The sequence below is a fragment of the Equus quagga genome, chromosome 2, assembly GCF_021613505.1.
Source record: "Equus quagga isolate Etosha38 chromosome 2, UCLA_HA_Equagga_1.0, whole genome shotgun sequence".
Lineage (NCBI taxonomy): Eukaryota > Metazoa > Chordata > Mammalia > Perissodactyla > Equidae > Equus > Equus quagga.
The window spans coordinates 92,985,576-92,999,220 of record NC_060268.1 but is presented as its reverse complement, the minus strand read 5'-3'; the positions used below and the strand labels follow the sequence as shown (position 1 = coordinate 92,999,220).

General features: G+C 44.1%; 1 protein-coding gene across 1 annotated transcript in view; it reads left to right on the top strand.

Annotated features, from left to right (window-relative positions):
* The window catches only part of CRTC3 (CREB regulated transcription coactivator 3), a 94,467-nt gene that overhangs the window by 54,903 nt on the left and 25,919 nt on the right, over window positions 1-13,645 (top strand). Inside the window, exons 4-6 of the mRNA XM_046653052.1 lie at window positions 7,212-7,273; window positions 8,639-8,701; window positions 10,752-10,852. Coding sequence (XP_046509008.1) covers window positions 7,212-7,273; window positions 8,639-8,701; window positions 10,752-10,852 — 226 coding nt within the window. The remainder of the gene's footprint in view (window positions 1-7,211; window positions 7,274-8,638; window positions 8,702-10,751; window positions 10,853-13,645) is intronic.

Sequence of the window (13,645 nt, the reverse complement as noted above, 5' to 3'; positions counted from 1 at the left end):
TTCTGTTGACCCTGCTCTTGGAACTTACAGAAGAAATTTCATCTGATTTTCTATTTATGAAGTTTCAAAGTCAATAAAGGACAACTAAAATATAAAGCTGGTATTTAGGAACATTCTCGTACAGTGATGTACACTTAGACCAAACCCTGTGCTGTTAAGTAGGAATAAAGAGGAGACTGTGAATTCATCTGACAATTCTGTTTGACCAGTACTTCTCAGGGGCGGGGGAGGAGTGTGCTCATGGGTGACCAGCCTTGTGCTGAGGGCTCTGGGGACACAGAACTGAGATGGATTTTGTGGGAGAAGACATAGAGTGAGTGTGCCAGGAGGGCCTGTACGCTCACTTGGCTCTTCACGGGCAGGGGTGGAGGAAGGCAAAGAGAGGCGGGGCGAGACTGACTGCAGAGCTGAATTCCTGGCAGTGATGGCAGAGCTGGCTTCACAAGCATCGAAACCAGGAAGTGGGGGGAGGGCACTCCTGTTTACTGAGCACCTACTCATGCCAGGCACTGGGCTGGGCAACTTTTATGTCATTTAGTCCTCAAAACTCACTGAGTAGTTTATTTTTTTAACCCCCATTTTCCAGTGAAGAAACTGAGTTTCAAAGTAACTTGCCCAAGATTCCACTGCTGAAGTTGGAGGGACCCAGGTTTAGCTCAGCTCAAGCCGACTCCTCAGCCCCGGTCCCTCCCCTCCCTCTACCACTGAGTTATTCCCAGGGCCACCTGCAAGAGAGACCGTGTTGGAGGAGTTGTGGGGACACACAGAGGAAACTGCTACTTTTCTTGTTCTTAAGCTTGCAGTTTTCATCCATTTGGAGGCAAGGATAATGACCCCAGGGAACGTTTATTTCTCCCCCCACGTCCACCCCTAGGGACACACTACATTTGGTCCACCGAGATACCCTGACTTCCAGTTTTGTATATTATGTGGCCATTATCTGGCCAAGTGAAGATGACAACTGGTTTTGCGAATTCCTTTCTGGAATGTGTAATAACATAGGATGTTTTACATAGAATGCGAAAGGGAAAGGAGAATTGAGGCAATTCTTCAGCTAATTCACAGTGTGTGGGCGAAGTAGTACGTCAAACCATTGTTTAAATTGCTTGGAATTTTCAAGCAAAAGACAGTATTTCTTTGCTTGATTTAACAATATGTGTTTTTCTGATTTCTCATTTCCCTCTTTCTCTTGTAGTTGTTCTCTCTAAATATTATATGTATTTGTAGCTGTTTATATATTTATAGCTATCCCAGATCCTTTTTGCAGCAAGTGTAGTCTACATATATACATATACCCACAGCTTTTTTAACCAAAGGAATAACTTAGAAAAGGAGAGGATTGAAGAAAAGTGACAGAGAAGAATGCTCATTCACTGAAAAATGATTTAAATATCTGCTAGTGTCAGGCCCCATTTTAGACACTGTAGATACAGTGGCGAACACAATATGACCCCCGCCTCAAGTTCTTCCTAGTTCAGGGGCAGAGGCAGCTGGGCAAAGAAGGGGTCATGCATGGTGTGGGGAGCTGTAGCTGAGGCAGCTCAGGGGCTGTGCGAGCTCATGGAGGGGCAGCCTAAACCAGTCTGATGGGGATGGGGAAGGCATCCGGGAGGAAAATCTGAGGCCTGAAGGATAAGTAAGAAGTAAGGGATAATAAATTCATTTATTCAGCAGATATTTACAGAGCCCCTTTTCTGTGCAAGGTACTGTTCTAAGCACTGGGACTCGGTAGTGAATAAGACAGACATGTCCCTGCCTTCTTGAGTTTACAATCCTGTGCAAGAAGACAGACAGCAAACAGGCAAAAAAAAAAAAAACATTAAGAAAAATAGCTTCAGATGGTTGTAGGCGATATCGAGAGAGGAAGACAGCTGGAGAGGGAGTGTTCCCAGCAGAGGGAATAGCTGTGCAAAGTCCGGGAAGGAGACTACACTGTGTGTTCAGAGGACTCGGTCTTTTATCATAGGGCATAACTTGACCCTATATATGGGTCAACTTGTGAGAGCAGGAGCAAAGCAGATCAACTCGTAAGGGAAGGAGAGGCAAAAACCAAATTAATATACAGAAAAATTAAAGTTGTTCATCAGAGAGTGCAAGTCTGGTTCACAGACCATGAGACATCTCTCCACGTTCTCTTATTAAGCACCTAATTGGGTCCTGGGACTGGGCATCTGCTGATGCAAAAAAGCTCCCTTAGTGTAGGCCTGCCCTTTAATGAACAGCGAGTCTCTGGAGAAATCAAGGGGCCATGAGCTCCTAGTAAAATATAAAAGTAGGATGATTTTATATAGATGATACTAATATGTTTAGGAGATGATATTCATATGTTTAGGAGAAGTTGGAGGAGGTGGTCTGTGATACCATCTTTCCTTCCATGGCCTGCATTCTGTTCGTTGGGAAATAATTTGCTTAAAATGGTTGCCTTTCACACTTGTCTATTATCCCCTTAATGAAGTTTTATTGTTTGAAAGTATTAACACTGGTTTGAATCTTTGTTAGATCAAGAAGAAAAAAACATTCAGAATTCTCTTCTTACTGTTGTTTCTTGGCTTGGGCGTTATTTTAGAACAGGCAAACTGGCCTAGACAAGGGTTCAGTCCTGTGATACAGTGATCTCAAATAAAATGCATATTGTTTAAAAAATATTCCAGCTTCCTCCCAGAGTGGGCAGCTGCCACAAGCAGAGTTCTGGTCCAGGGAGATTCCTTCTGCAGTGGGCGGCCGTAAGTGCACAGAATACTAGTGCAGTGGGCTTTGCTGTTGGCCTGGGTGGCCACCAAAAGAAAAGACCAGGGCTCTGTTGCAGTTGGGCCCAGTCCTCGGGCTGCATTCGAGGCAGAGGAAAGGCACTGCTCGGGCTGGTGCCTGGCTGGGGCCTGGGCTTGAGAACTCTGGATAGAAGCTCTTCTGCCTTCCTCCAGCCGCTTATGTCTTCAGCAGCCCTCTCTCCTCACTCCTCAAGGGCAGCAAATGTGTGTCCCAAACACTGTCTTGTTGAGTTTCTGAACTATTAACATCAATTTGCAGCAAATGTAGTCTTGTCTCAGACCTGTGGGTAATACACTGAAAAAGAAGGGGACATGCAGAAGAATCATGGAAAATATTTTCCTCTAAAAGAAGTGTGTTTTAGAAAGAAAAACAAGTGTTTAGAAAATTTCTGATTTGTATTCCCAACACTGTTTGAGGGTATATCTAGGAAACTGGCATGGACAGTCATGGAGAGATTTCTTAAGACCTGCCAATGTTAGGAATGGCTTTCCTCTTTGGAACAGGCCTTGCTTTGATTGTCTTCGTAGAATGAGATGAAAATTTTAGGACGTTTGTCTGTAGGACTCTGTTTCCGTGAAATGCATGGCCTGTTACCTTTGAGAAACACCGTACTCTCTGTCCCCTCTTGGAGCTTCCCAGTTTATATTAGGGCTCTGAGAAGCCCTGCGGTTAAGAAACATCTTATCTTTAACCCAGTGTTTCCAAAACTTACTTGATCACAAACCCCAACTTTTAACCTAACACCCATTAGAGATTTCCATCGCAAAGGACAAAGAAATGCTAATCTTCAGAGTTTTAAGGGAAAAATATTCTGACTTCAAAATTCCACATGCAACCTATTTGTCACCCATGTGCTGAGGTAAACAGGAAAAACTTCTCGTATATGCAGAGTCAAAATGACCCCACTCATATGCCTCCTTTAAAATTTGACTTTAAGATGTTTTCTAGCAGGACAAAATTGGAGGCAAAGGGACAAGAGGAAGTAGAGTGGTGGGGAAGACATGCTTGCAAAATTAGGAAGGAGCCAAATTGTGCCCGGTTTTCTGTATTAAATCTGACTCGGAATGCATCTTGGTGGATAGGTTCTATTCAGCAGACTCCGAGTTCACTTACTCCACCAGCTGCGTGGAAGGTCACAGACCTGCCCCACAAACTGCCCCTGGTAGGACACAGAGTTCCAGAGGGTAGGAGAGAAAACGGCCAGCCTCCAGGCTGCTTCTAGAAGGCAGTTCCTGAGCTGCCCCAGGTGCACTCATCACGCGGGAACAGGAAGCCAAAGGAAGAACCCTGGCTAGGCTCACAGCCTTGAGGCAGCAGCAGGGAGACAGGGTGGAGCTTGTTTGGAGCTTCTGTCTCCATGACCCCACGGGTAAGTGGGCCCACAGAGTCCTGTCTTACCAACAGAAGAGCTCCTCCCCTTCCTTTGGAGAAGAGTGAGTAAGAACTTGCCCTCTCAGACTCCTCAAGTTGAGAAGGAGTAGAAGTAGGAGTCCCCTTGTCAGTGGATCCAGGCAGGAACAGGAGAAGGATTTTCCTCCGCAGAACCGCAGGCGCTTGGAGAGAGAGAGAGCACAGGCTGGATGACTGAGATTTCCAACTGAAGCACCTGGGTAGATGGCACCCTCCGTTAGATACGACGGACTATGAGGAGAGGAGCAGATGAGAGGGAGGATGATTATTTGGGTTTTAGGTGGAATTTGAGGTCCATTTTGGTGGAGAAGCCGAGTAGGCAATGGGAAATACGGACTTGGAGTTCATGAGAGTTGTTGGGAGCTGGAGGTATGGATTTGCAAGTTACTGGACTATGGGTGATAGTTGGAGCCAAAGACTTGGGTGGGACTGACTAAGGCAAGCATGGAGGTAGGGGTGGGTACCAGCTCTCAGAGTCTTCTAGGGTGCTCTTCCCAAAGTGTCTGCCCAGAGTCTGCAGCTGCCTTCCTGGCTCCCACTCTCGGTGGTACCCGGTGATTTGGAGGCCCTTCTCATCCTGTTCCTTTGAGAGCAATGCAAACAGATGTGGGCTGAGAGGCCATGAGGCCACAGAACTCGGGGAACATCAGGACTGAAGGCAGAGAAGGAGGAACCAGCAAAGGAGCTGACAAGGAGTGCACATGGAAATAAATAAAAAGGTCCGTGGTAATGTGGGCTTGTTTTTTAACCTAGGCATAACTAACTAAGGCAGTAATGGATAAGGAGCTGGTCTGGCTTGTTAAAAACCTGTCACCTGTGCTGCTCTTCTGTTTGTTGGCAACTGGCAGGCTCTCCAAAAATGTTAAATAAATGGTAAATTCAAGTTTATAAATAAGGGTATTTCTTCTGTCTTTAAGTTGTTCTTTAGGACTTATCAGTGTGGTGGAGTAATTAAAGCCATTTGAGTGAAGTTTTCTAACATCTTCAGAAGAACAAATAAACCTTTTCTGGGTTTTCCTTCTGTTGAGTTTAACTGTAAGCTAATAACATTAATGGTTCTCTTGATGCCAACTGTTCTTGGGTTTTTAAATATCCATTAAATGAGTTGTGACACTGAGAATTGAGAGAGCTCAGAGGTCACATCTTTTTTTTTTGAGGAAGATTGGCCCTGAGCTAACGTGTGCCCATCTTCTTCTATTTTATATGTGGGACACCTGCCACAGCATGGCTTGATAAGTGGTGCATAGGTCTGTGCCTGGGGTCCGAACTGGTGAACCCCAGGCCGCTGAAGTGGAGTGCACAAACTTAACCGCTATACCACCAGGCAAGCCCACATCTTTTAACTTTTGATGCCTCAGCTTAGTCATAGTAAAAATTTAAGGAAATTACGACATTTTCATGTTGTTGATATACATCAGAAAAGCTGAAACACTAACATCTCAACATTGAAACAATCAGTGCTTGATTATTACATTACTCTTACCTCACTGCATTCTAACTTGTATTACCAGTACTGGATAATTGGACTTACTGACTTTAAAGATGGCAGTGTGCTGAGAGAAGTGGTAAACATCTGCTTTATGACATTAAGCTTTCTGGACAGAGATTCATCAGACTGCCGAAAAGGGAGAGGCAGGTAACAACAGGTGATCAGACTCACTGTCTCTCCCTAATGGCTCTGCTGCCTAAAATACTGGCATGCTGGGTCTCTCAGAGAGACTCCTGTTTCTCTGTCACTGTTTCCTCTTCTGTCTCCTCCTGTGGTCTGTTTTCATCTGTTCTTCACATACATTAAGCCTAATAGTTAATGTTGAAGAAGTATCTGTCTTTTGTAAATATCTGTTTTACTGTATTGAGTAGATTCAGATTAAGAAATAAGAAAACTAGATATGACTCAACCAATACACAGAAAGTAAGACTTTTGATCAAAATGCTTCTCCTGGCAAAGGATTAGCATCTTACACTAAACCATTAAGAACGCGTTAGTGCCGTGTTTTACTAATACCACTTTCTGTATTTACCTGGGATGCCCAGCCCAGGCCTGCATGATCCTCTGTCCATCAAGGCTCCCATCTCCTCCTGAGCCCAAGCAGATGATGCCTTCTTTTATAAGGAATCACTGAAGATTTTTTAGCAGAATAGCATGATTTAAAATGTTTTAAGAAAACTATTCTTTGGGTATAATTTAAATAAATTAGCCAAAATGGCTCTGCTACACTCAGCGTGTATAGTGCAGGATCACATTTGTTTCTCTCTGCATCTGGAATATGTTCTAAGGCTTGCTAGACCCAGTGGAGAATGCAGTTTATAAAACAGAGCCCCTGACAACTCAAGGAAGTTAACATTTCTTCACAAATCGCATGCAGCTCTCTTTTGGTTATAAGTAACAGGAACCCTCTTAACTTGAAAAAAAGAAACTTACTGGCTTATGTCACTGGAAGCCGGAGGGCTACATCCAGGGGCTCGCACAGTCGTACTCAGACTGCATCTGTGAGGTGCTACGTCTGTGTTGACTCCATGCGTAGACAGGCTTTCTCCAAGGAGAGAAACCCAGGTTCACTTGGTCCTCGGGCCCACCACTTCAAGTGGGGGCAGTCCTTTTTTTCCCCTCAAAAGCACTGTTTTTGGTCCTGTTTGTGTCCTGAGCCCATCCCTGAACAAATCACTGTTTCCAGGGGGATAAGGTACCTGAAAGTACTGACCTGGGGACATCCCGTGGGACAAGAAGGCCTGCACAGCATGGCAGCCTTCCCAGGTGTGGGTAGGGGTGGATGGAGTTCTTGAAAATAAAAGATGCTGGGCAGGCAAAGAAAAACACCCCACATGAATCATGCAGAGACAGCGCTGGTCAGAAAGTGGAGGAAGAGACTTGGCAGAGGAAGTGGATAAGAGCAAGCGCAGAGGAAGAGCTGTCGAATGTAGAGAAAGAGATAAGAACCGAAAACTCAGTTGTTTAACTCTCCACCCTTCCAGCTTCTTAATTCTGCTTCACCTTTCCATTAATTTTATTTTTCCTTTATTAAAAATTCTACTTTGATGGTAGTACTTTTGGAGGCATTTACTCCTCACAGCCCCTGGATGAGAGTTGGCCAAGGTAAGCAAGCTGTATTTTAAAAAATATGACGGGCATGAGTTATTTTGGATGGTTTTACTTTATTTTATCCACCTTCAATGTTGTTTTAGAAATTTGTAATATAAAGCATAGAATCTTGTTTTCTCTTATAAAACTTAAGTCTTTGCATGTATAATCGTAGGGTTATATGAAAGTCTAAAATGAAAAGTTATTTGAATAAATCTAGATCTTCATATTTAAAACCAAATAGAAACACATTTCAAATACATTTACTAATAGAATACTCTGATTTGGTATTCTTATATTTGAGATGTGGAAAAATAAATTTCTTTTCTCAGGGTGTATTAGTAAGCTACTGAAAGGAACAAAAGCTTTAGTAAGCTCCTAAAATGGTAATTTGCACAGAGGACTTGATTTAGGGTCTCTTTGAGTATTTTTGTACATAGAGTATGGGTACAAAAAAAAAATGAGTAGTTTTGAGCATAGAGGGTGATAGAATATAAAATAAACTGAAAAGACTGCTACATCCATTGCGTATGTAGTATCATTTTCACATCACGAAGTCAGACTTAGGAGGCATTTGAAATGTACATATTGAAAAGTGGAGCTCTCCGGATTGAGGTCTACTCGCCATCCATTCTCTGAGCGAGCACTGGCTGACCCTTACTGTAGGTAGTCAGAACCTGGCCAAGGTTGGCGTGCAGATGGGTAACAGCTGGCCCCTACCTCAAGTAGATTTCAACTACCCTCAAGAATCTTGGCATCCAAGGTTGTAGGATTAATACAGTATTTTATTTGAAATCATAAAAAGACATCTCCAAACTGATATTTAAAAAATTTCTATCCAAGAAAAAATGTCTTATGCTTTCCAGAGCTCTAGGATTAGTTAGATTAATATTTTCATAAACTGGGCAACTATAACATTTATATTTTTGTTCATGGCCATCTGTATGAAAATGCAAAGTTTTTGCGTCCAGAATCGCCAGGGCTCCCTGGAGACACACACAAGCCTTACACCCCCTGGAGAGGAGTTGGTCATAGATTTGAACAATTTCAAAAGACATTCAGAGGTGTTTGTTTGCCCTTCTTAAAATAAACAACAAACAAACAAACATTCGTTATGTGCCCAGCTGGCTAATCCTGTTCTCAAGGCTGTGACAGTTTTCATCATGGAATCAGAAATCATAGGAACTGGAGAGATCCTTCAGCTTGACCTCATTTTAACAAGGATGACAGAGGGAGTGAGACGCAGAGCACTCCGCAGCGACTTTCCTTGGGTTCCTGAGCTGGTAGATAGAAGAGCCATTGTCAACCCAGGCCTGAGGCTCTCCCTTGCTCCCTGTGGATTGAACTTCTTTTCTTTTTATTTTATTCTGGTTTTTAAAGGCAGCAGCCTCCTTGGAAAGAAGAAAAGCACCCTGGGTTCAGGCTAACGTCTGCCCTTAACAGGTACGTGGTTTGTTTCGTAGTAGAAATAAATTTTAGAGGAGACCAATCCATTGGATTGTCCTAATGTTCTTTATATATTATGTGGTTGCCAGAGTATGTTCATATCAATTGTGTTTCTATAAGTGTTAAAAAATAACCCAAATCTCCCACCATTTATTGAATGTCTACGTGGGACAGTAGCACAGTGTGAGAACATGAGGGCTGAGTGGGACTCCAGAGTTTGCCTCTTATGTGTAACCTCGAACAGGTTATTTAAATTCTCTATGCCTCAGTTTACTCATCTGGAAAAGGAGGATAATAGTACATATGTCAAGGGATGGTTGTGAGGATTGAATAAGAAACATGGGAAGTACAAGTGTTCAATAAATGTTAGCTGTACCATGATCATGACTCCAGTGGTCAGTGTTCTCCATAGGTCATTTGTTTCAATCCTGATAACATCCTACAAGAATGAGTGTTATTTTCTGTTCCAAGAGGTTAAATGACTTGTCTAAGGCCATTTAGCTAATATGTGATGGAACTGGGATTGAAAAGAAAACTTTTTATAGTACAAAATTTTAAACATACACAAAAGGGAAAAGCGTTATAAATCCCTGGGCCCGTCCTTCAGCTTCAGCACTTCGCAGCTTTCTGCCAGTCTTGTTTCTTCTCTGCCCCCCCCCCCACCTCCCACCCCCATTCCACCTCTGGCTAGATACAGTATTTCACCTGTAAATACCTCTAACAGTGTACTGATCAGAACCTTTTTTAAAAAAAACATAACCACGTGCCATTATTACACTTAACAAAATTAACAGTAATTCCTTACTGTTATCTACTACCCAGTCCATATTCAAATTTTCCCAGTTGTCTCTCTGCGTTTGATTGATATTCTTTTGAACCTCTTTGAATCTTATAAAGGAGCAGGAATCTGAACTCAGCGCTCTTTGATCCCAGAGTCTACACTCTTCCTGTTGCATCAGGAAGGTTTTGAATTGCCTCTTCCCACATCTGAATACAACACAGCCACCGCACTCAGGCAGGCCCCCAGGCTGGCACAAAGAAGAATTTTAGGCTAATTTGAAGTCGCTCACAAGTTCTCTTTATGGCAGACAGTTTGACCCTTGGATGAGAGAAGTAATCATCTCTTGGAGTCAAAGCTGTGTATAAATTGGAGCTATCTGGGAGAATTTGAGAAATTTGCTAGAGATCAGGAGTTCCCAGACTTTTTGTCCTGGGACTCCTTTATAATCTTAAAAACCATTGAGGCCCTCAAAGAGTGTTTGTTTATGTGAGTGTATCTATTGATATTTTCTCTTGATATTGGAAATTAAATTGAGAGATTTATGAAAGATACTAATTAATGCATTTAAAAATAACAAATGACGATAGTAAACTCAGTACATGTCAACATAAATAATATCTTTTTTAGGAAGCACAGTTTATTTTCTAAAACAAAACAGTTTACTGAGAAGAGTGGCATCGTTGTACTTCTTACAAATCTCTTGAAGATGGCTGGCTTCTCTGCTTATGTGCTCAGTCTGTGGTGCCATCACACATCACGCAGCTGCTGGAAGACCCTGCTGTGCTCATGAGGGAAGGAGGGTGAAAGGACAAACACCTTGACCTTGCATTCTCCCTGGAAGGGTTTGAGAGCCATGGCTATGGGTGATCCTTCATATAGGAGGAGTTATCTCAGGTGGAGAAGAATCTAGTGCAGCCATGGAGAATATACTGGTCACGGTGATCTTCTGAGTTGTGAGGAAGAAAAGAAAGTTAGTTAGAGGAAGCCAGGAATCCGAGGTCTGCCTTCTTGAAACAGATGATTATGCCATTAGCTTCAAAGTGTAAGACTATACAAGTACAAATTAAAATCTTTTTGGGTGCGGGTGATCCTCAGAGGCTGTTACTGATGTGAGGGACTTCAGGTAGGTCCAAAGCCCTCATTTTATGAATGATTGTAAATCAGTTATTCTTGCCTTCTTTCCTGTTGGTAATTTTCAGCAAAGAATATTGCATTTTCACTAAGGAAAAATGGATTTTCAGCCAGACTCTCTCCTCCTCCCCTTAGGACCAATTCTGATTCTGCTCTTCACACAAGTGCTCTGAGCACCAAGCCCCAGGACCCCTATGGAGGAGGGGCCCAGTCGGCCTGGCCTGCTCCATACATGGGTAAGACACACAGGCCCACTGCTAACAGGGTCTGTGCTTTCTCATTCTGTCCTATTGGAACCAAGAGGGAGAAAAGCTTAAGTGGCGCATGCAACTTCCCCAGTTTGACAGCTGTCGGAGAAAAAGCTCCCAGCAGGGGACGTGTGTGTGTTCATGGTAAAAGGAGAACGGAGCTCTTGACGTCATGTGCTTCTCTCCTGCCTCTTCCACTGCAGATTCTCCCTTCTTGGCATCTCTTGGCCCTCAAGCTTCCTCTCCTCCCCCACCACACTGTCCCTTTTTTAGGCCCTCTTTTTTTTTTTTTTTTTTTTGAGGAAGATTAGCCCTGAGCTAACATCTGCTGCCAATCCTCCTCTTTTTGCTGACGAAGACTGGCCCTGAGCTAACATCCATGCCCATCTTCCTCTACTTTATATGTGGGATGCCTACCACAGCATGGCTTGCCAAGCGGTGCCATGTCCACACCTGGGATCTGAACCGGCAAACCCTGGGCCGCCAAAGTGGAACGTGCTTACTTAACCGCTGCGCCACTGGGCCGGCCCCTAGGCCCTCATATTTTACTTGGACTCACAGGAATTTTCTAACTGGGCTCCTTGTTTCTGGTCTTATATCCTTCTAATCCAGTTGTATGTTGGGTTCTCTGAAGGTCCTCTTTTCCCATCCAGGATCTGAGCAAACTGAGAAATCAAACCAGAAGTGACAGATGGAGCTCAGTATCACCTTTATTACTGCCAAGAGGAAGTGGCTTCTCTCTGTGGGTCAGTGGCCTATTATGACTGAACCCCAGAATGAAGCCGACTCCCCCTGTGGCCAGCAGCACTGGCCCAGGGTGGCCTCCCATGGGAGAAGTACTGAGGACAGACTCAAGGGCAGGGCCAAGCAGAGAAGGCACGCTCTCTGAGGAAAGGCACGCTCCTGAGCAGGAGAAGCAGCAGCTGAGCCAGAGCCCGGCCTTGCCTGCTCAGCTGTTCCCCATTCTACCTGTCGGATCAGTGTTCCACCTCCCTTGGGCCAGAGTGAGTCATAGGGTGGAGAGAGGCCACAGTGACCAGGATGGGGAAAAGGCATATTCACACCACCCGCTTCCAGAGTGAACCCAGATCTGATCATATGACTCTCCTGCTTAAAATCCTTATCACCACCCCCTTACCTCCAGGAGAGAGTCCAGATCTCCCGATTGGGAACAACAGGAGCTCCAGGATCCAGCCCTTGCCCACCTCTCTCCCCTCTCTCCTCACTCATCAGCCTTATTCCGAGTCAGCCATGTGAACCACTTTGGGTTCTACTAACATTTCATCCTTTTCCCATCTCTTCCTTTCTTAACTCACTCCTGGCCTACCTGACCGGCTACTTCAGCTTTGTCACCATTCCTGTGGAGCCATCCTTGACCTTCCTCTCTTTGCCATCCCAGAACTACCTGTGTCCTTCTAAGATCCTAAAGCTCCTACATGTAGATGGCTGTCTTGGCACCTGTGTCACTTGACTGCCTTTTTCATGGATGTGCTTCTCTCCTGCTCAGTGTAGATTTCTTGAAGTCGCATTTTAATGGCCTTATCTCTAGCTCAGGGCCTGGCACAGAAGAACCCTCAATGATGGAGAAGTGTGGAGAAGTTACAGAATGCCTTAAGTGTATAGAGCTCTTGCTAAAACATACTGTCGGGCTCACATCTCACCTGCATGTGAAACAAGGCTGGTTCACTAAAACATGTTCCAAGCCTGCCTTTCTGGGGTTTATAATCTGCTGGGAACAATGGTCTTGAATTACCCATTCCATATGCACGTTGACTCTTGTCCTCAAACAGTTAGGGCTGTGTGTTTGATCTTGAAACAGGAATAAGTAAATCTTTCACCAAGATAATACCAGCTTCTCTGGTTTTCTTTAGTTTTTAGACAGTTGAAAGCCTACGTAGTCGCTGTTCCTTTTGAGGAGAACATTCCAGGTCTTGTTTCCTTGCATATAGTAGGAATGAGATTTAAGAGTAATTGTCACTGTATTTGTTCCCTTGGTGCAGTTCAGAGATGACTACGTTTGCCTAAACAGTTGTTTGATTGTAAAGTATGAGATCTTTTAGAATTGGCGAGGGCTCTCTAGCCGTGTTTTCACTCGTGGGAATATGAGAGTAAAGCTGGCAATGTTTTTGGAATTGGATATGGGTCCACTGCTCACTGCTTAGAGATGTGGGATATATAGGAAGACGGAGTAGTTTAGCTTCATGATAGGTAGAGATGAAAATATAAAAATAAAGCCTAAAAAAGCAGAGACTGGGATCGGTGGGTCTCCCTGGTGAGTGCAGCAGGATCTGAGTCTCCCTGGACTGGGAGGGGACCAGACTGATAAGTTTTTACCCTGTAACCTCAAATAAAGAGCTACATTTCTTTTCTCTTTTTTTTTTTTTTTTTTTTTTTTGAGGAAGATTAGCTCTGAGCTAACATCTGCTGCCAATCCTCCTCTTTTTGCTGAGGAAGACTGGCCCTGAGCTAACATGCGTGCCCATCTTCCTCCACTTTATATGTGGGATGCCTACCACAACATGACTTGATGAGCAGGGCCATGTCCACACCCGGGATCTGAACCGGCCAACCCCGGGCCGCCGAGAAGGAGAACATGCACACTTAACCACTGCACCACCGGGCCAGCTCCAAGAGCTGCATTTCTGCCTCTGCCATTCCTCCATTTGTGTGCTGTCTGTGCAGAGTTTGTGCTTCTCTGGAAAGGGACAGAGGCCTAGAGAGAACAAGGAAATCATGGATAATTTAAGTAAGGAGGTTTTGAGGTCTCCATGCAGAGAGAAA